A 23,513-nucleotide genomic window follows, 5' to 3' on the forward strand; every position below is an offset into this window, starting at 1 on the left:
GCAGACGTGTTCTCTGTCCATATCAAATTTACAATCTATAAGCTAGTAGCACACAACCAGTGGCATGTGGGTTTTGCTTAGTATGATGCTCTGCCCACAGTAAGTGCTCAATAAATATGACTGGTTGATTTGATGCACTTGATATTGAACATCAGTTGAAATCTGGGCCAGAATTCTTTAGAGATTTGAGGGCCTGGTCTTCAAAGAACCTAAGTCCTTCTTGCCATCATGAAACCCAAGCCCTTATCCTGCGTGGAGCAGGGAAGATCTTATAAATTTTGCAGTGTTGTGGATTTACATTTTACAGGATTAGATAGTAAAGGGTGAAAGAAATGTCCACATACTGCTGATACATAATTTTTAATCAGTTGTCATTTTTGTGTCATTCATTCATTCATTCATTCAATAGTATTTATTGAGCGCTTACTATGTGCAGAGCACTGTACTAAGCGCTTGGAATGTGCAAATTGGCAACAGATAGAGACAGTCCCTGCCCTTTGACGGGCTTACAGTCTAATCGGGGGAGACAGGCAGACAAAAACAATGGCAATAAATAGAGTCGAGGAGAAGAGCATCTCATAAAAACAATGGCAAATAGCATCAGGGTGATGTACATCTCATTAAACAAAATAAATAGGGTGATGATATATACAGTTGAGCGGACGAGTACAGTGCTGAGGGGTTGGGACGGGAGAGAGGGAGGAGAGGGAAAGGGGGGAGAAGAGGGTTTAGCTGCGGAGAGGTGAAGGGGGGGGTAGAGGGAGCAGAGGGAAAAAGGGGGGAGCTCAGTCTGGGAAGGCCTCTTGGAGGAGGTGAGCTTTAAGTAGGAATTTGAAGAGAGGAAGAGAATTAGATTGTCGGAGGTGAGGAGGGAGGGCATTCCAAGACCGCGGGAGGACGTGGCCCGGGAGTCGACGGCGGGTTAGGCGAGACCGAGGGATGGTGAGGAGGTGGGCAGCAGAGGAGCGGAGTGTGCAGGGTGGGCAGTAGAAAGTGAGAAGGGAGGAGAGGTAGGAAGGGGCAAGGTGATGGAGAGCCTTGAAGCCCAGAGTGAGGAGTTTTTGTTTTGAGCGGAGGTTGATAGGCAGCCACTGGAGGTGTTTAAGAAGGGGAGTGACATGCCCAGAACGTTTCTGCAGGAAGATTAGCCGGGCAGTGGAGTGAAGAATAGACTGGAGCGGGGCGAGAGAGGAGGAAGGGAGGTCAGAGAGAAGGCTGACACACTAGTCTAGTCGGGATATAACGAGAGCTTGTAGCAGTAAGGTAGCCGTTTGGGTGGAGAGGAAAGGGCGGATCTTGGCGATATTGTAAAGGTGAGACCGGCAGGTCTTGGTAACGGATCAGATGTGTGGGGTGAACGAGAGAGACGAGTCACATATGACGCCCAGGTTGCGGGCCTGAGAGACGGGAAGGATGGTCGTACCATCCACGGTGATAGGGAAGTCTGGGAGAGGACCGGGCTTGGGAGGGAAGATGAGGAGTTCAGTTTTGCTCATGTTGAGTTTTAGGTGGCGGGCAGACATCCAGGTGGAGATGTCCTGGAGGCAGGTGTCTGTCCCTCCCTCCACCCCGTATTATTATAATGCTATTTGTTAAGCACATATTATATGTCAAACACTGTTCTAAGCGCTGACAGAGTGCTTGGAGTGATTTTGTCAGGAAAATTAATTCCTGGAGACCATAGCTCCTAATTTTCCATTTTAAGGGTAGGGGGAAAGAAATGTTCAGTGTACTGTGTATGAAGTTTACCTGTGTGGTAAACTGCATTATGTAATAACAATAATGGCATTTCTTAGGTTTTTACTATGTGCCAAGTACTGTACTAAACTGCTGTGTTATATACATATAACATATATATGTTATACATATATATACTGCTGTGTTATATATAGGAAGCAGCATGGCGCAGTGGAAAGAGCACGGGCTTTGGAGTCAGGGCTCATGAGTTCGAATCCCAGCTCTGCCACTTGTCAGCTGTGTGACTGTGGGCAAGTCACTTAACTTCTCTGTGCCTCAGTTCCCTCATCTGTAAAATGGGGATTAAGACTGTGAGCCCCACGTGGGACAACCTGATTCCCCTGTGTTTACCCCAGCGCTTAGAACAGTGATCTGCACATAGTAAGCGCTTAACAAATACCAACATTATTATTATTATTATACAAGATAATCAGGTCCAACACGGGGCTCAAAACCTAAGGAGAAGGGGTATCGAATTCTCATTTTGTAGGTGAGGGAACTGAAGCACAGAGAAGTTAAGGGACTTACCCAAGGTAACACAGCAGATAAGTGGCAGAGGTAGGATTAGAACCCAGGTCTTTTGACTCCCAGATAATACCCTTTATACGAGGCCCCACTGCTTCGTCTCTTTGTCCCTCACCACATTAATTCATGTCATGTCTGAATCTAAATATTAAGTTTTTTTCTTTGTACAGTGAACAGAGTATCTGCCAAGCACGAGCTGCAGTGATGGTCTATGATGATGCCAATAAGAAATGGGTGCCGGCTGGTGGCTCAACCGGATTTAGCAGAGTTCACATATATCACCATACAGGCAACAACACATTCAGAGTTGTGGGCAGAAAGATTCAAGATCATCAGGTAAAGTTTTTGGATGCCTCCCTTTGAAAATAATCTCTAGTGAATTTGGACTTAAGAAATTGTCATTGTCATTTTCCATTATAGCTATGGAAAAAAAAATTGGATTTGGGAGAGTATTGTGGGAAGCTCATTTGCTTTCAGTGGTTGAGAACCTTTCAGTTGAAGAATGAAATCAGCTCCTCCGTAGTGTGTGTTTTCTCTATGTGTTTTGGCTAGAATACTGTGGGGGAATGTTCTTCTGTTTCTCTAGAACAGATGGTGATATAGGAAGAATAGCTATGTGCATGCATGGGGTATTGGTCAAAACATGCATAATGCAGTGCGAATTTTCTTTAACCCAGTGTTCATCAAGAACGTGACCCTGATGTTATAGGAGAACTGAGTGAATGTAGAAGAGTTTCAAGGTTCAAGAATTATGTTGACTGGTATTGATTGGCAAATTAGCCTAGAAAGGATTTCTGCATAGTTTGGGAAATGAAATACCATACAGTCTGCTAAATGCAGTATTAAAAACAGACAGCTCTTAAAATCATGTTGAGTGAATTAACATCAGGAAAAGCTTTGACTTCATAAAAGCAATATTATCTTTTTAGGTGGTGATAAATTGTGCCATTCCTAAGGGATTGAAGTACAATCAAGCTACCCAGACCTTTCACCAGTGGCGAGATGCTAGACAAGTGTATGGTCTCAATTTTGGCAGCAAAGAGGATGCCAATGTCTTCGCAAGTGCCATGATGCATGCTTTAGAGGTGTTAAATTCACAGGAAACCGGTAAGCCTTTAATATAAATACATAGGTATACATTTTTACTCATAGAACTAAACTGAATGTAAGTGGAACTTATATTCCAGCCTTTGTTTCTAGACCTATCAGAACAAAGAGTCTTTGATTTTTAAAGTCATTTAGGGTGAAATTTTTGGTATTTGAAAAATGTTGGTATTTGACTCTGGTACAGTTCCTCTCCATCATATAAAATGTATCTGGCCATTATTATTTTAGCTTATTACCATGTTTTTCTTAAATTTTGTTCAATGACCATGTGTTTCACTGAGTTAAAGAACTGGAAAAGACCTTAAAGGATTATCTAGTTCCTCTCCTAGCTTTCAGACAGACTTTCCACTAGGTAAATGGGAATCTATCCTGGTGCTGAAGCTCTGCCTCTTTTCTCCACCTACCTTCATGAAAACAGTAGAAGTTCATTTCACTAACTTGAGCCTCAAGTGCTTTTCCATTTGAAAAGTTTTTTTTTCATTTTTCCATTTAGATTCCACTTCGACCCCAACAAAATGTAATGGAAAGATCAGAAGTAATTTTCGTTTGTATTGTTCAGTCTACATTTAGCAAAGTATGAAGTTTCCTAATGCGTACAGTCCCATAAGTTGGGACCTAGGATTGTTAGGTCTTATATCTAGTGTCCTCTAAACGATGGCATTCTGACCCATGGAAAAAAGTTCTTTCCACTGGAAATGTGTTTTTGAACAGTCCACAAATGATGGACAACTTAAATCCAAGAAAGTTTGTTCTCAGAGCTGCAGGAATCACTGATACGCCTGAGAAACAGGCATTTCAAAAACCATTCAGTTCGATGGCTCACATATAAACTTTCTCTCTGTTTTTTACAACTAAAAATTAGGGATTGATGTTTTTGTGCATTAACAAAGCCGGCATTTGGTCAAGGGCAAGCATTCTCACTGACTTGACACTCTAGGCTTTGCTCCCTGCATGTCAGTTTGCTTTCTTGTGCCCAAATGCAGTCAAGTAAAGATATTTCACTTTCAGACTTGCCTGCACCTTTGCAATAATGATTCTGGCATTAATAGTTTGCTAACTGCTAGGTACTGGGGTAGGTACAAGTTTATGAAATATGACACAGTTCCAGCCCAAGATGGGGTTTGCCATCAGTTTTATCCCCTTTTTGCATGGGGGGAACAAAGGCCCAAGGAAGTAAAGTGACTTGTTCGAGGTGTTACAGCAGGCCAGAGACAGTGTTGAACTTGGGACTCAGCCATGGGTCTCGTGACTCTGTCTCCCTCTGTTTCCTGTAGGCCTCACTGCTTCCCCGAAAATCAGTTTAAGCCTAAATTATAAGTTTATATTTGTAATCTGTTCATCTCATTGTCACTTAAGCATATTTTTGTTTCATATCTGTATTTACATGCCTAAATTTAGAGCCGTTTCAGCGTTTTCAGTGAAAGACGCTATATGCATTAGTCCTCATTGGTTTACTAAGTAGAGAATTCCAGGCATCCAATTGTTTTTGCTAGCCCCTATGCCTGATGTTTTTGGGGAGTTTTCTTTCAAAGCCAAACTCAGGTTTCCATTTTATTAGGCCCAATTCAGTATTTTCCCAAAATTTGGTGAAACCCACTGAAAGAGCAGGAAGCATCGTTTTAATCAATGTCATCGTAAACAGTGGATGCTCAAGGAGATATGAGTTATATATATACCAAGTCATTGCAGTGAGTGAAAATCAGCTCAGACCTAGGCCTTGATTTTTTATTTTATTTTTTCATAATTTCGTGGCCATCACCACTACAGCTACCTCTGTGCTCATGTACATATCTATTACATGATATACAGTATATATGTCTGTTAATTGTACTTTATGCTTTGATTGCATGTTCATTTTCTGAAGACTGGCCTTGTTTTCCCCAAAAGAATGAAAGCACCTCATGGATAAGGATTTTGTCTCTTCCCTTGAATCCCCACAGCACCCAGTGCAGGGCTTTGAACTAAGAACACTCAATTAATATTGGAGTTGGTGAGGGTCAGAGCCAAAGATGCCCACTTTTCATTTTGAGTGTGGTGGTGAAAAAAACGGGCAAGGATTCTTAGGGGAGGATGAGAACTAGGACGATGTGGACTTCAAGAGCTAGTAGGCCAGAAAACCATTTAGGATCTTTTCAGTCCAGATTGGAAACTCTCAGGGACTTGGGTTGAGTAAATCTGAGAGTACAGCTCAGAAACTTGTGGAGGCCATTGCAGCGGGAACTTATCGTCGGGGCTCAACGCACCCAAACCCCACTCATCAGTGAAGAATGAAAAATCCAGGTTGACAAGGTTGTTTTGGACAAAATGTCACATTCTTTTTAAGGCATCCTATTTTCTCGGGCTGCCTCCCCTGTGCCTTGAATTAAGTGTGCATAAGAGAAGCAGTGTGGCTTAGTGGCAAAAGCATGGGCTTGGGAGTCAGATGATGTGGGTTCTAATCCTGCCACTGCCACTTGTCTGTTGTGTGACCTTGAGCAAGCCACTTAACTTCTGTACCTCAGTTACCTCTTCTGTAAAATGGGGATTAAGACTGTGAGCCCCATGTGGGACAACCTGATTACCTTGTATCTACCCCAGTGCTTAGAATAGTGCTTGGCACATAGTAAGTGCTTAATAAATGCAATAATTATTATTTTCTTCTTCCTTTCTGCTCAGCAGTAGGATGAATACAGCATGCCTGATTAATGTTTGGTGAGATAGCCTTGCTGTGTGAATAAACACATTTCTGCTTCCCGGGTCAGTTTTTCAGTGTGCCCTTAACCCTTTGAGGCTTGACTTTTCGTGACTCAACTTGCTCAAAATAAACCCTTTCGGTTTTCTCCTGTTTTATTGAAATGGTCAGTAGCTGTCCAACCTGGTTCAGGGAAAGAGGGTCTTCCATACTCGCAACTGCCCTGTGCCTTTTTGTGCAGTTATTAGCTTTTTTTCTGTTACTTCAGCCCCCAAAATTTGGCTCAGAGGGACAAAGGGGAAAACTGACATAATTAATCAGAGGACATCTTTAATTAAGCCTAATAAGATGGAATGGATAGAAACCAGGATTCTAAGGGGATATGCTGTAATTGAAGTAAATCAAGAGTGGTCTTTGTAGGGAATTCTCTGAGGCTCTGCTAAAATTATTTGTTGTATCAGTGTGAGCAAAGTTTTTTTTTTTGTGGGTTGGTATAGACTCATTTGAGGAGCTATCATCACTCAAAATTTCTATAAAGATTTGGCAGGAACTCTGCATATGTCTCTGAAGCCACAAAGCATTTGACAAGAAATATTTTTTGTCTTAACATATGGAAAGGTAATGAATGCTGTGTTTAGGGGAATTTTCTCATTCAGCAGAATTGCATCAATATGAGAGTATAGGAAATATTACTTGGTACATATCAGTGTGACTAGTCTGAGGATGAACTGTAGAGGACATGAAAATGATTGCCTGAGATGTACACACTGGAAAATTGGCTTTCTGAAATGCATGTATAGGAATTATGTATGATGCTGGAAATGTTTTACTTGGATTCAGATCCTCAGGTTGTTTTGAAGGGAGATCCCAAGTTTTAATTCTGAGATAAATATTGGGTTTGTCACAAAATTTTTAAAATGAGGACTGAAATAATCAATGATGGGTGAATATTTACAGAGTTAACACCTTTAATGTGTAGCACTTATTTGAATTGATTCTCATCTTTTTGCTTTGGACATTAGCTATAAAAATAGATGATTGATTTTCACAGAGCAAAAGTAGTATATCATTCCTTCAGCAGGGATATGGCCGTGAATTGTTCCTGGAAGATATGTAGGTGTCATGGTATTTAGTAATTCTCCATAGTACAGTTTATAAAATTGTAGCACTTGTGCTCCTCACCTTTAGAAAGTTATTTTTTAACTGTTCCTGAAAGCTGGAATGCTGTCTTTTTTCAAAGACTCCAAGAGGAGGAAAATTGTCAAACTCCTAATTTAAATATGAGTTGTCAACGTAAAAATTTCTTTCCTCCCTGTGGTGACCAAGAGGGAACTTTAACAAAACGTTTCTATGTTGCTTGCCTTACTTGTTTACCCAGGCTCAGGTTGAGGAAATAGCTAGAGTTCTGGAATTCATTACCGTTTGTTGGACATCACTCAAAACAACATGGGGGAGCTCTTCTCTCTATGCATAAATGTTCCACTGAATCTCCAAAATTCTGTCCACCAGCCTCACTCTCTATTGCTCCAGCCTTACAAAGTCAGTTGCAGTGTGAATTGCAGTGCTCAGTAGCCAAGGAAGGTTAGCAGTTAGAATAGCTTCAATACTGCAGTTCTATTTAGAAAATGAAGTTAGTTCACGGGAACACTGCAAAGTAAATGGAACAGAGCCATCCCTTGCATAATCATTTTTCTTGTGGATATAAACTAGATTCCTGAGTCCTTTTGGGCTCCTTAGAAGGGTTCTGAAGAGCTGGGAAGAAATCTTCTGTTCAAGTGGTCTTGAGATACACAGAGCTCGTTTATTGGAATGACTTTCTTGAAAAATCATATGATCAGCCAATTAATAAATAGATCTTCAATTAAATTTTGCTAACTTTTGTGATCAAAAATGTTATTTTTTTTGAGTGCTAGAAAGCCCATTGAATTTCCTGTAGATGTGCTACCTTCAGTTCTCTTTACTGTGGATACTAAAAGAAAAATTCAGCTAGTTATGTAAAAGGAAAAGTGCATTTTTTTTCAAATCCCAAACTGTTTGAAGCATTTGATGTGCAAATCTACTGAAAAAGGGGAAAAAAAAAACCCTAAAAAGTCTATAGCCATAGTTGAAATTTGAATGGCTATAATGAATAGTGATCATAGCAGGATTTGAATAAAAAGCAAAGAAACCTCATGCCTTATCATGTAGCTTATGGCACTGTGGATCAATTAATGGTATATACTGAGCACTTACTATGTACAGAGCACTGTACTAAGTGCTTGGGAGGGTACAATACAGAAGAATTAGCAGACATGTTCCCTGTTCATAATGAACTTACAGTCTAGAGATGTGGAGTAATTGAAAATAGCTCAAAGGATGAAACTCAAGCTTCTGAGTTTTGACTTTTGACTTTCTCTTTATTCATAATCAGCAAATTTGTACATATTAGTATCAACCTGCTCCTATAGCCGAAAATACACAATATGACACTCATCTTAGAGTTCCAAAGGAGCTGAACTTTGTGGGGACTGAAGGAGCAGAGGAGTGAAACTTTTTATACTTAATATGTTAAGGGATGAAAAAAGAAGTATCAATTTGGTTTTTGAGAGAATTATTAAAATGTGTCCCAAGTGCCCTTACTCCCACACCCCAGTTCAATATATGTAAATTCAGAGGTTCATTTTTTGGCTTCATTGAGGATAAATATAGTTTGAGGGCTTGACCAAAGGATTCATTCATTCATTCAATCATATTTATTGAGCGCTTACTGTGTACAGAGCACTGTACTAAGTGCTTGGAAAGTACAATTCGCCAACAGATAGAGACAATCCCTACCCAACAGTGGGCTCAAAGTCTAGTAGGGGGAGACAGACAACAAAACAAGTAGACAGGCATCAATACCAATACCCTTCCTTTCCAAAATCCTAGAACGAGTCGTCTACAATCGATGCTTAGAATTCCTTAACTCCCATTCTCTCCTAGACCCCCTCCAATCTGGCTTCCGTCCCCTCCACTCTACCGAGACTGCTCTCTCTAAGGTCACCCGTGACCTCCTTCTTGCCAAATCCAATGGCTCCTACTCCATTCTAATCCTCCTTGACCTCTCTGCTGCCTTTGACACTGTCGACCATCCCCTCCTCCTCCATACCTTATCTCACCTTGGCTTCACGGACTCTGTCCTCTCCTGGTTCTCCTCTCACCTCTCTGGCCGGTCATTCTCGGTCTCCTTCGCCCTCCCATCCTTTAACTGTTGGAGTTCCTCAAGGGTCAGTTCTTGGCCCTCTTCTGTTCTCCATTTACACTTACTCCCTCGGTGAACTCATTCGCTCTCACGGCTTTGATTACCATCTCTGTGCAGATGACACGCAGATCTACATCTCCGCCCCGTCCTCTCCCCCTCCCTTCAGGCTCGCATCTCCTCCTGCCTCCAGGACGTCTCCACCTGGATGTCGGCCCGCCACCTAAAACTCAACATGAGCAAGACTGAGCTCCTCATCTTCCCTCCCAAACCCGGTCCTCTCCCAGACTTCTCTATCACCATCGATGGCACGACCATCCTTCCCGTCTCTCAGGCCCGCAATCTCGGTGTCATCCTTGACTCGTCTCTCTCGTTCACCCCACACATCCTATCCGTTACCAAGACCTGCCGGTTTCACCTCTACAATATCGCCAAGATCCGCCCTTTCCTCTCCACCCGAACGGCTACCTTACTGCTACAGGCTCTCGTTATATCCCAGCTAGACTACTGTGTCAGCTTCTCTCTGACCTCCCTTCCTCCTCTCTCGCCCCACTCCAGTCTATTCTTCACTCCGCTGCCCGGCTCATCTTCCCGCAGAAACGATCTGGGCATGTCACTCCCCTTCTTAAACAACTCCAGTGGTTGCCTATCAACCTCCGCTCCAAACAGAAACTCCTCACTCTAGGCTTCGAGGCTCTCCATCACCTTGCCCCTTCCTACCTCTCCTCCCTTCTCTCTTTCTACCACCCACCCCGCACGCTCCGCTCCTCCGCCGCCCACCTCCTAGCCGTCCCTCGGTCTCGCCCATCCCGCCGTCGACCCCTGGGCCACGTCCTCCTGCGGTCCTGGAATGCCCTCCCTCCTCACCTCCGCCAAACTGATTCTCTTCCCCTCTTCAAAACCCTACTTAAAACTCACCTCCTCCAAGAGGCGTTCCCAGACTGAGCTCCTCTTCTCCCTCTACTCCCTCTGCCACCCCCCCTTTACCTCTCCGCAGCTAAACCCTCTTTTTCCCCTTTTCCCTCTGCTCCTCCACCTCTCCCTTCCCATCCCCACAGCACTGTACTCGTCCGCTCAACTGTATATATTTCCATTACCCTATTTATTTTGTTAATGAATTGTACATCGCCTTGATTCTATTTAGTTGCCATTGTTTTTACGAGATGTTCTTCCCCTTGACTCTATTTATTGCCATTGTTCTTGTCTGTCCATCTCCCCCGATTAGACTGTAAGCCCATCAAACGGCAGGGACTGTCTCTATCTGTTGCCGACTTGTTCATCCCAAGTGCTTAGTACAGTGCTTTGCACATAGTAAGCGCTCAATAAATACTATTGAATGAATGAATGAATCAAAACAGATAAATAGAAAGCATTGAGGAAATGCTGTAAATTGCCAGTAGGCAGTATAACTTGGACAAAGTATGTAATCAATCAGTGGCATTTTTTTGAGCATGTACTCTGTGCAGAGCACTCTACTAAGCACTTAGAAGAGTACATTACACATAGTAGGTGTGATCCCTGCCCACAAGGAGTTTACTGTACACAGGGGGAGGCAGTTATTAAAATAGATTAGGGATAGAAATAATAGAAGAGTATAAGAATATTTACATGAATAATCTGTTTCAGATGCCCTCTCTGGAAACAGGATTTTTTTTTAAACCATATGTCCCTCACAAGAGTGATTGGAAGTTAAATTATTGCAGCATTGCCTAACCATGGACTCCCAGACTGAATACAGTCTGTTGGAACCCTTGTGACGAGTTATGGCCCTTCTCTTTCCTCCCGCCTCCCAGACATTCCCTATCGTTTTTACTCTCAACTACCAACTGCCTTATATTCCTGGTGCTGATATTTCTCCAAGATCAAGGTCTTTTTAGTTCTTTTTTGATGTGTGGTGCTCAACTCTCCTACCCATCCTGGAAATAGGAAGTGACCTTAGTCGTCCCTCCCAGATGGTCTTGTAAAGTTTGAGCTAGATGGAGTTTTTTTGTGAAACACTTTATAAATGTGCTGCTTGTTTTGGACAGTGTCTGATGGAGAATGTTTTGGGTAGTACACGCTGGAAGAACCAGGGAGTATTCTGACACTGTCTGGACAGAATACAAGGCAGTGTTGGAAGAAATGGTTGTGTGAATGTGTGTGGTGGCAGGGCAGAAGCAAGACTCTTGCAGTTGTAAATTTTCCTTAATCGAAGGTTCATTAAGAATATAACCCCCACTTTATAGAAAAACCAATAGTAATGTAGAATTGTTGAAGAAGAATAAGATAAGGCTTATTTTGTTTGCCGACTGAATAACTTTCCAATACTTTAAGGCCTTGGAACACTGTGGCTATACCTTCGCGTCCTTTTTGTTTTCTTTGAAATTAACTTGAATATAGATTGTTTTTTGTCTTTTATAAATTGACTAATAACTCCTAAACACAAATGTAGCCCTCTTTTGGTTTTTGTTACTCTCCACACTCCACTTGCTATAAAGAGATTCTTTTCCCTCCATTTTAATCTCCTTTTATACCATTCTCCTTACTTTCTGTGCATCCATCCTCTGATTCTCCTCTTCCTTATTTCTGTTTTCTCTCCATGTTATCTCTTCTCTTCTTCCTTACAGAAATTGGCGATAAAGTTTGTGCTCCTGGTGATTACCTTGCCAAAGAAAATTTGAATCCCTGGTTTCGAGTTCTGAATGACTTACAGTTCTTTTAATGATTTCCAAGTAAGCTCCTCAAGGGCAGGGGCCATATACACTAACTTCCAAGAGCTTAGTACAGTACCCAGGATGCAGCAACTGCTCATTAAATACCATTTGTTGATTTTTTTTTTTGTGGTATTTGATAAACGCTTCCTGTGTGTCAAACGCTTGTTTTAAATGCTGGGGTAGGAACAAGTTAATTAGGTTGGATAAAGTCCATGTCCCACATTGGGTTCACAGTCTAAGAAAGAAAGAGAACAGGAGAACTGAGGGACAGAGAAGTTAAGTGACTTACTTGCCTAAGGTCACACAGCAAGGTCTTGGCAGAGCCAGGATTATAACCCATTTCCTTTGACTCCCAAGCCCATGCTCTTTCTACCAGGCCTTGCTGCTTCTTGGCTGATTGAATTTTTCAAGTCTATCTTTATGGATGCACACTCATTTACAAAGTGATTTTTAAAAAATAGGTAAGTTTTCCTCTTTTCTGGCCCTTTCATTTTCCCCTGCACTTTACACTTTGTCTCCCACCACAAAAAGAAAACACTAATAAAGTACCTCCAGGGATGCAGTTAGGGTTTGGTATTTGTAAAATAATTTTGTGGTTGGCAGTGCTTTAGAATGTTGATTTTTTTCTTTATTTTTCTATTCTGTCTTGTTTATGAAGGCAATTTCTTTATTTGGTTTTGGACTTGGTATGCAATTATCTAATATACTGGAAAGTACAAGAAGTGCTAAATTCAGTGGGTTATATTTGACATTTAAAAGGCTCAAGTGACATGTTCCAACATTTGTGATTGAATCATTGCACTTTCAAAAATTTTTGAATTATAATCAGATTCCCTGGTGTCTGCTCTGTACAGTATGTATAAGGAAGGCTCTTTTCTACAGGTGCTTTCATCACGGCTGAACCTTAAGCACTGATATCAGATATTGCTTCAAAATGAATCATCTGTAGACAATTTTTAGCTTAAAACATTCTTAAGATCTTTTTAAGAGGCTTATTGGAAAAAAATACAGGAATAATTTAGCAGGAAAGAAATGAGGAAAATAAAATTGGTGATCAGGAAAGGGAAAAGGACCAAAGATAGAAAATGCATTTTCAGTTCTCCAAAGGCTTATAGACTCTAGCGTTAGAGCGACCCTGTGACTGGAAGATGACATTGGTGAAGGTGAGTTTTCTTGGGAGAGAATATCCTCCACCCATGGTCCCTCTTCACTAGTGGGTCGTAGCCACCCAGATGATTGCTTTGTTGTGGTAAACATCTTGCTTGGCCACCTCTTTGGAATTTATAAGTAACCAAAAATAATTTGCCTGCAGATTATTCACTTTATAAAATGCCTTTTTGGGCCCAGAACTGTTCCCACTCATCCTCTAAGTGACAGCTTTTTCAGACACTCAGCTGGGCCTTAGGGCAAGCATACCCCACCCACTTTTCTTCACCTGTTCACCACAGTGCCCTGCCTTTAACCTGTTTGCCTCCTCCCCATAGGCCCAATGTGGCTTCTGTGGAAACCAGTATCTAGAATATTTTCTAGGGTCTTTGACCCCCTATAAAAGAGTATCTTCCCTGTTGCCTCATCCTAAGGAGCCATTTTCATTTTGTTTCTCCCTACTAGCAAGGCACAGCTCCTGCAGGTTCTTAATAATGTTGGACATAAAGGCATTTCAGGGGCCTCTCTTACAAGCTAGTGCACACCCTAATCTATTAAGACACAAGCCCCTTCCTGGCCTGTCTCTTTAGCGGAAACTTGAGCTTTCAGCAAGGTTGTTCAGGGCTTGTGATTTAAATTAAAAAAACCACTCGCAATTGGAGTCTCCTAGCACTTACTAGGAGAAAACGCTGAAGTCTTATCTTACCTGGCTTTCCAGGGTACACTGGGGTCTCAAACATCTCCTTTGTTAGGACTAGAAACCCTGGCTCTGAAGGGCATTGCCCTCTTGACTTTACCTTCACCCTCCCTGGCTTCCTAAAGTGGAACTGCACATGGAGCTCCAATGAGGTACAAACAGATGGGGGTGAGGCAAGTGGATGGATGGCTCCGGGCATGGAGGCAAAGGTCACTATTTGCATCTTGCTCTGGTCTCTGGTGAGAATCAAAGGTGAGGCAGTGGAAGAGGAGTCACCTCACCTTTTGCACTTCTTCCTTCCTTCGCATTCTGTCCGTCCTCCATTTCCCTCTGCTTCTATCTCTCCAACTTCCTTAAAGTCCCACTTTCTTAAACCTCTACTTCCTAGAACATCTCCATGCTCAAAATAAACAGTTGGCATCTCTGGCAGGGAGTGGATAGAAGAATGGGAAAATGGGAGTGCTATGATTACACTCATCAGGGGTGCATTTCAGCAGTGAATGTCACTAGTACCCCATCCTTGGTATGGCACTGCCCATAGTCATTTCTCCATCCCCTTTCCTCTGAAAGTAGAGCTTCTGCTCAGAGTAAAAGTTATACCCTGACCAACTTGACTTTGGGAAGCTCCAGTCTGGCCCAACACTAAGCCAGATCTAAAGGGGACCTGAACTCCATCTCAGGGAGGAAGGGGAAGGAAGCACTCACCTACACAGTGCTTTGGCACGTACATGGAGCATCCCTTTTGCCATCAAGTTTTAACTGTCCATATGCATGGGTTGGCAAGCCCATATATGGTTAGGCCTGCCTTGCAGGCCAGCTGGAGATCATACTGGGCTCTATGTCAGAATCAGGCTGGTTAGGTCCAAGGCTCAAGGAGGAGCCTCAAACAATCGATTATATTTATTGGGCACTTGCTCTGTGCTGAGCACCGTACTAGGTGTTAGAGAGAAAAATATAGTAGAGTTAATAATTATTATGGTACTTGTTAAGCACTTACTGTGTGCAAAGCACTGTTCTAAATGCTGGGATAGATACAAGTTAATTAATTGATAGACATGTTCCCTGCAGACAAGGAGCTCACAGCCTAGAGTATTGCACAAAATGTGTGTGTGTTGTGCATGCATGTGTATGACTTAGTTTGGATTATCCACTGATGATCTGGAATCGAAGATGATAGATCATATCCCTTATTTTCTTTAGGTTGTGTTTCAGAAGATATTGTTGTCTCACCTAAAGGACCGTACACTGGATTGGTTTAATCTTGTGTACCAAAATATACCAATGGGCTCATCCATAATGATTATTCAGCATAGTGTTCTGGAAGAATATCCATGTTCTAAGGAGGCAGGTCATTGATAATGCTAATGTAACATTGTCTCACTAACACATTGCACCATCCTGGAATTCGACAGAATAATTTAGGTAAACACTAGAGGGATATTTTTTCCATAGAAAATGAAGAAATGAGTTTCAAGTTAAATATTCAGTGGCTACTACCAGCTGTAGGATTTTAAAGTTCTTTTCTGAAGTAGTAAGATATATGAGCTTATGTTGTACATGCTTCTCTTTTTGCTTTGGTATTTAATATATTTAATCTATTTTAATCTAGGTCTATCTTGATGTAGTTGTCTCTTAGGATTGAAGTTGATGCTATGTGAACTTTATATTCAGTTGACTCTGCTGTGCACATGTACAGATATACTTTTGTGTCATTGCATTTACTGTTTGCAGGATTTGACCGTGTTGGCAGTATTTTCTTTTGCTGCCATCTTCCCAAGCCATCTCTTTGTGGAGAATTATCGTCTTACTGCTGCAAGCCGGTCTGATTTGTCTGCTGCTCTTATCTTAAATAGTCCTGAAGGAGAAGCAGTGTCATTAGGCGATATTCTGCATGTCAGAATAGCTCTATTAGGAGGGGATTAGAAAAAAGACTAGTTTTTTTTTCCCCATTCAAACTAGGATTGCCAGACAATGGCAGTTTTGAAGATTTACATTTGTGGTGCAGAAAAATAGAAAGCTACCAAAGGCAAATAAAATGCCCAATACCGGGGTGCTTTGTTGAATACGTTATTGTATGAAAGCAAAATCTTTGTCGTGGCAAATGCTGAACTGATCATCCCTTGACTCAGTCCAAATTTTCACTAGTATGGAAAGAGCACCGGCTTGGGAATCACAGGTCTTGGATTCTAATTCCCGCTCCATCACTTATCAGCTGTGTGACTTTGGGCAAGTTGATTGACTTCTCTGGGCCTCAGTTACCTCATCTGCAAAATGGGGGTTAAGACTGTGAGCCCCACGTGGGACATTCTGATTACCTTATATCTCCCCCAGCGCTTAGAACAGTGCTTGGCACATAGTAAGCGCTTAACAAATACCGTCATTATTATTAAATGGCACACGGGTGCTTGAAAACACCTACCTGGGCTTTTGTGGGAATGTCATAAGATGACAACCACTGCATATTAATTGCAGCCCAAGCAACAAAAGTAGTGGAACTTCCATTATGTTACGTGAGTAATGGCATCGATTTGTAATCTTATCTTACTACTACAAAGTTACATTGCTATTTGATAATGTAAGTTAATAGTTCATACATTCAGTAGTATTTAGTTAGCACATACTGTGTGCAAAGCACTGGGAAAATATGTGAATGAAATGGCTTTGGTCCTCAAGAGGCATAGAATCTCCCAATAAAGGTGGGGAGTATTGGAGTTAGACAGCTAAGGAAAGATGAAACCTTGCCATAATGGAACAAGGTGGGGATGGGGCTGTCCTATGGCAAGGGGAAAATGGTTGTCAATAGTGTTAGCTGTATTTTGGGGTTTTTTTGTCATTTAAAGAAATTGCATTGTTTTGGTCAAATTTTTTTATTTCGGGAATGCTTAAATATGCCTTACTTCATTTCTTATAGGAGGCTTTACTTTGTTTAATACACTTTAGCCTAACACGTATTTTCTTGAAACCAATTTAGAGCTTAAACCCAGAGTTTTCAGTATTAAAAAAGTATCTTCTAGACATAACACCTTCTAATCACCATTTCATCTCCTTTCCTTCCTTGGTAAACTCCTTCAATGAGCAGTAAACACCCACCCCCTTCATACACTCATCAATTCTAAGGGCACACCCTCTCCTCCCTCATCCCCCACTCCCAACTTTAAAACTGGATGCTGCTTTCCATTTTACCATGCCAGCATTTACTAAGTCTTTAACGTGCTCTTCTTTGTTCCAATGTTACTTTGCCACTTTCCACATGATAGATTGATTTCATATTCTGTGGAGTTTGAAAAGAAATCTTAGAACTTTCCTAGACAGCTTTAGAAAAAAAGAAATGTGTTTGTTAAAATGAAAATGACCACCTGATCCTTAAGGTGTAGTATACTCATTTTTTATGCATCCATATACAATAAAGAACCTTGGTGCTGTGATTTTTAAGTAGCCAGTGGTCTGCTTTTTGCCCGCTTCATCATAAACTGGCCATAAATGTGAGAGGGAAAGAAGGGGACAGGAGGAAAGATAGTGAAATCACTAGAGTTTGACCATCTCTGCCAAGAGATTATTCAGAATATCACTAGGGTGGTCAATTAGCAAGTACTATAATGGATGGAATGGCTTTTACCTGGCCTTCTCTCTCCCCTGTCACATACTGGAAGTGGAAGAAATCCAGTATTTTAGAGTGCCAACAGTGACCTCCTAAATATATTGACTACAGGGTATGTTACAAGTTATGATTTGTTCCTTTGTTCAAATTGGGAATTTACTATCACAGCTTCTTTTTCTAGCACACCCCAGGATCATGCAGCATGCTGATTTCTAATAATTGGCAATACCAGCCAACACAAATGTTCAAAGTGAATGTGGCCAAACTCATTTTGAGTATAAAGGGCAGAGGAAAATTGTTTTACCATTCACCTTTTATAGGAGAGCAAGTGAGTTGTATCAGGTAATCATTTTTCTGAATATCCCTGTGAAACCTCAAAATTGTAAGAGGAGGACTGGGCGATTGGTTTGCATGTTCAGAAGTGCCAAGCTCCTCTTGGAAGTCACGGGAGATTCCTTTGTAATCCAGCAATTTGCTTGTTCCTGTGTGGCTCAGAGGAAGTCTCTTTGTTCTTATAAAATACTGACAGAAAACTACTGGATTTTGACTCCTTTGTGCTCTACTAAAATAAACAAATTCTGTATTTCTTAAATAGAATTGACTGTACCAGCGGTCTTGCGTTCCTGTGTATGAAAAGTCTTTTGGGGCATGCCATGTCCACTGTGTGCATGAACAAAACCATTTCTTCCAACACCGCTTCAGGTTGTTTCCAGACACACATGCTGTTGGAAGACTGTTCCTTGATTCCCCAATAGTGTTCTCTCCTAAAAGTGTAAAGAAAACACGTATTAACAAGTGTTAAGTTGGTTATAAGTTAACTGTGTATACAAAATGTTGAAAAGCAGGTTTTAAAAGGATGGCTTAAAAGCAGAAAAGCTGATTGCTACTAGCCTACCTTGGTTCCTGAAAACTAGGTCTAAAGTTATCATGTAAATCAGAACCAATTTTCTCAAAAATTCAATTTTATAATGGGGTTTTGACTCCAGAAGCAAGCCCAGGTATCCTATTTTTACCCAAATTAGCTTATATTAACTATATTAATGTATTTATATTCAAAGTGCTTCTATGCTAGTGAAGTGAGGTTTTACTTCATTGGAATTAAAATGGATGTGTTGACTGACTGGCAATGGGTAACCTCTCTCCATTCATTCCCCCACCCCACGTTTCCACCTTGGCTCCCCAGGCCTTTTTAAAACTCCGCCACAGCTTTTACAACTGGGTCAGTTGCAGACCTGGGTCTAGAACCAGGGCTCCCACGCTCTTTCCACTAGGCCTCATTGCCTCACGATTTGAGGGGAAAGAGAAGGGGAATGTCAAGAGAAGCTGGAGGAGAAGGGGACGGGGAGGGTAGACAATTGGCAGGAGGAGTCTCCGAGGAGGATTGACATGCCCATCCTACCTCCGATGAAGTACCATACTGCAGGTAAATGGAACTAATGTCATGAAGGAGACTGATGTAAATTGAAAGCAGTGTGTTGTAAAGTTGAAGTAGAGTGTAAATTTAGAAACATAAATGCCATTCAGTGTACCTTGAAAATTCAAATTAAGTACTGCCTGAAATTCAAAGTGTTCTTCTTTGATTGTTGCGAAGAGAAAAAAAAATATAAAGGAGGAAATGTCAACTAATACGTTGACCTGCAATTTCAATGAGAAGGTATTTAGAATAAGTGTCTGTCTGGATTATGCAAATGACTGTTACCAATGACATAGTCCTTATATGTTCAGTAAACATAAAATAAAATTAATTTTTTTAGTCAATATGTTTTTACCCATGTATTCTTTTGTTCCTGGAGTAAATGTAGGGTTAACCACATCGGCGATATTAGAGGGGAAAATGCTGTTAGGCATGTGCATTTCATGAAATGAATAATTTAGCATCTTCGGGAAATGCAAACTGCGCTAAGAATTCAAGCGGCTTTATCAGAATAATCTGACCAATATTCTGCCTGGCAAATGAAGTGAAGATCTGCATCCGTAAAGGGAACCGCAGAGGTGTACGGGAACATTATATAACAATTTAGTAGTGATATGAATACAAATTTTGGGGGAGCTGAGGGGGAAGAAAGGGAACCGATGCTCCTTCATTAAGGAAATTCTTATTCTCAGGAAATTATTTTTTACTCTCCTAGCCATGATGGTTGGTAATGGGATGTGGCAACTTTTGTGTTGCCAGAAACAGGATAACACCTCAATTTTTTCTTGTAAGTTTCTCTTACTAATGTTTTTCTTTAAATGCAGATTGAGGAAATGATTGGTAAAAAGGCTTTAGACTCTTCATGTATTAGATTTAAAAGACTGAGCCATTATTTATTCATTGTTAAACTAGAATTTCAAAGGCAATAGAAACTCACAATGTCATAGATTTAACTAGATTACTTCCTTCAGTTTGTGTAATTAGTAGACAGTCATTATTAAAATTAAAAAAAGATAATGCCTGACTGAAATGTTGCTATATTTCCGTTCTTATACTAAAGACATTTCTTTGTATATAAAATTTAATTGCACTTTTCACTGTCAACATGATATATTTGAATGTAGAGGACCAAGTGATGAGCTAGATAGCAGGACTGATTTTTTCAATAGGAATAAGGTAGATAATTGAGAAATGACTTTTTGGAATTTGAGTGTCATATAAAATGGGACTTTTCAAAAACTATTCACATTTGAACATTAAGAGTTTAACACGTAAATGTGTCCTCTGAAAACTCAAAATAAATTGGTTCTGCTTTTAGGAAGCAATTTTTCTTGTTGGTACAATTTGTACACTTTTTTAAAAGGAAGCTGTCTTGTGTAGGTGGTTGCTTGCTTTCATATTTCAATGATATTTAAACTAGGGTATTTTTATCTCAGTAACTCATATTTCTTGGTTACTACAGATGGGGGAAAGAACACTTGTCTTTCAAGTCGATTATATGAATTCTTCATTTTAGTTCTACAGATAGTAATGGTAGAATGACTTGGGTTTGGGTGTCACTAATTCTGAAAATTTTCTCCTGTCCCTCTCACTCACCCAATTCTTCAGTGTTATTAATAATATTACCTTCTCATGTACATCTCATATCATCTGCATACATTTCATATAATTTCATCAGGTTATTAATATTATCCTTTTTCCTTATTCTGTTTAATTTAAATGCAGTATAAATTATTTTTTATGCACATTCTCCAGGATGTATTTCCAGATTAATATATTGAGAAAAGGAATAGAAATACAGAATGTGATTTCTTAGACTAGGGAATGTTTAGAAAAATTTGGTGTTTTTCCCCCAAAATTAAGCATAGATTTTTGTTTAAGCAGAAACCCTTTGAATTGCTTTAGGTGGTATTAATGATGAGAGAGGGTTTTTTTTGTGACGAAATCTAAAATCTCACTTTGGCTGTCTTAATTATTTAAGATCATTTTTCACATTTGAACTTTCTTGAAGGAAAAGTATTTGAAATGGGAGCCACTTGTTCATGAAGAAAATGGCCTGAAATGAACTCCTGTAGCCACAGACTTTCATTTCTTGTGTCTTGTCTCTTTTATATATATATACATATATATATATTTTTTAAAGCCCAGTCCCCACTTATTTGTGCAACTCAGTCATAGTATGCCTGTAGTATTTAGTCTGTAGCAAGGCTTTTCAAGAGATCCGGTGGCATGCCAAAGCACACTGAAATGGAAAATTTTATTGTAGAAAAACTAGAGCGTGTTTAAAAGATTTTTCAGAAGAGTCAGAATTCACTGGTGCTTAATTGAGGAAGATGCAGAGTTTTTTCCTATGTGGATGGTTACAGAAGGAGAGATGGTCAGGACCTATGTCTAAATTCACATTTGAAAGCCCATTTTAGTTGACTTTGAAGTCCCGGACTCATCATTTACAGATGGCCCCTTTGTTCTTTGAAGCTACTAACACCAAGGTGTCTGTTGCAGCCCAGAGCAAGGTTACTGCTACCCAGGACAGCACTAATTTGCGATGTATTTTCTGTGGTAAGCAACATTATGTTTACATTCTGTTTTCAAGATATCGTACCTACAGCTTGCACTTTTTCATGATTCCTGTTTACCTAGCATTGCTTTGACTTATGGTGAATGGAACTTTCCTCAATTTCCTGGTTCATATCATAATATATACATATATTATGGTAAGTGTAGGAAATTTGGCCTGGTTTTGGGGTCCAGAAGTTTATCTCATTGGGAATCCTGACCACCACTGGTTCCTCTTCCCTATGTTCACTAAAACTTAGTCTTGCATAGCAGGGTAATAAACATTTATTATGGCAAATTGCCCATTTTCCCAAATTTAAATCGCTAAAATGGCTCTTGACCACTAACTACCGTGAGATATTTTCCTTGGTATAATTGAACCTCCACTTATGCCAGTTTTTATTCAAACTGGATCATGTTTCATTGCCTAGTAAAGTGGATGGTTGTGAGTTTTTAGTTATTTTAGCTTTAAGAAATCATCCAAATCAACAAGATGGGTGCTTGGATATTTAAAAATGTCAATTTAGTCAATTGTGGTTTGGTAGTTTATATATTATAAATGTCTATACTAGAATAACTATATAATGTAAAGATATATACATAAATGTCTGTTTCCAAGAGACCCAAAAAACGGGTTGGTTTTTATTTGTTTAAATGAGATTGGTCAATAAAATGTTGATCTGAACTCATCCTTTGAACTCTCCCCCTCCCCCCATCAAAATGGGTTTTGAAGAACTGTCTTGTAAAAGGAAGTGATTGTTCTTTTGGTGTGTTGTCCTCCCCTCCCCACAGTGTTTATTAATTTTTAAAGTTTGGTTATTTGATTCCAGAAATTACAGATTTTCCTGTAGTATTTACTATTGCTTTAGAGCATTGCGATTTGAGAAACAGTTAATATGAGCAACTCAAGGCTCCTTAATGTAATACTTCTATTGTAAGTTACCAATATTTCTCAGCTTTTGCTGGAAACCGGTGCAGAATCTGTTTGTTTTGTTGTCGTTGTTCGTTTGTTTTTTTGTTTTTTTTTGTTTGTTTAGGGATAAGTGAGACATTTCTTAGTATAGGAATATGCCAGCTAAGCTAAATTGGATGGAGCACTTGCTATAGTCTTCCAGAAAGTTAAGCCAAATTCCAAATATCCTTGTTTTTCTTTTACTCTTGGAATAGTTACTTCAATATATAGAATCTTCTTAGAGGGCTCCAGAATCACACAGTTCCTTGTATTCAGTTCAGGCTTCACTGTTTTCACTGTATTTAGTTCAGTCTTTAGAAAATGAGAGTGAAGGAAAGTTTGTATTTGCTAAAATGATAGGAATCTACAAATATACTAGTTTAAATATTTTCCTAATCTATATTTTTGATTTGCTTAGTCCACAGGGCCAGTCACATGAATTTTATATACATGCTTAAGAGATTTTATCTTATTGCCTACAGATACATATACACACGTATATTTAGGATACCATATGTTTTGTAAGTAGAAAATGGTCTATGCTAAGATGAGGAAGAAAACGGATAGTTTTTTTAAAAGATGAAAATCATTTGTCTAAATCTGAATTCAAAGTAAAATTCATATGACCCTGGCTTACTACTTATACAATATTTTTTTCCAAACGCTTCTGCTAACAGTGTCTGGAATTTCAGGTTATCTAGTGTATTGAAAACAAGGCGGAAATTCATATGGCTGTGACAGTGCCAAAACACTGAAATTTTCTGGCTCCTGCTCACCTCTTCAGCAAACTGCCCTTGGGAAGAAGTAGAAAGGCATGGAGTCTCCCCTTGTTACTGGAAGGAAAATGATACATCCTCTTCTCTACCCCTTCTCCCCCCCTTATGCATTAACTAATGGATCCACTAATGAACTTGAGGTTGAGCAGTAGCACTGCAGAATATGCATCTCTTTACTTGCCTCTATAAAAAGGAGTTTTGCCACCAGATACTTAAAGATTTTATATAAAAGGAATTTTCTAAGTACAATAAAGGTGCAAGGAGAAAAATTAAATGTGCAAACTTTATAGGTATAGGTAGGCAAAGAGTCATTTTCTTGCTTTTAAAATGCCTTTCAAAAATGATTGCCATTTTGTGAAGTACCTTTTACTTATTCTGAGGGAAATATCAGAAACCACACTTCATTTTGGCCCCTTTAGATTTG

At 40.0% G+C, this 23,513-nt stretch overlaps 1 protein-coding gene across 12 annotated transcripts in view; it reads left to right on the forward strand.

The window, feature by feature from the left end:
• ENAH (ENAH actin regulator) overlaps positions 1-23,513 on the forward strand; it is a 111,170-nt gene that overhangs the window by 42,067 nt on the left and 45,590 nt on the right. For 7 of the 12 annotated variants that reach the window (XM_029047268.2, XM_029047269.2, XM_029047271.2 and 4 more), the window contains exons 2-3: positions 2,433-2,598; positions 3,192-3,369. In XM_029047268.2, the coding sequence (XP_028903101.1) occupies positions 2,433-2,598; positions 3,192-3,369 (344 nt within the window). Of the gene's footprint in view, positions 1-2,432; positions 2,599-3,191; positions 3,370-21,307; positions 21,365-23,513 lie in introns of all 12 variants that reach the window. The other 5 variants (XM_029047266.2, XM_029047267.2, XM_029047270.2 and 2 more) reach the window with 1 other exon arrangement.

The sequence above is a fragment of the Ornithorhynchus anatinus genome, chromosome 19, assembly GCF_004115215.2.
Source record: "Ornithorhynchus anatinus isolate Pmale09 chromosome 19, mOrnAna1.pri.v4, whole genome shotgun sequence".
NCBI lineage: Eukaryota > Metazoa > Chordata > Mammalia > Monotremata > Ornithorhynchidae > Ornithorhynchus > Ornithorhynchus anatinus.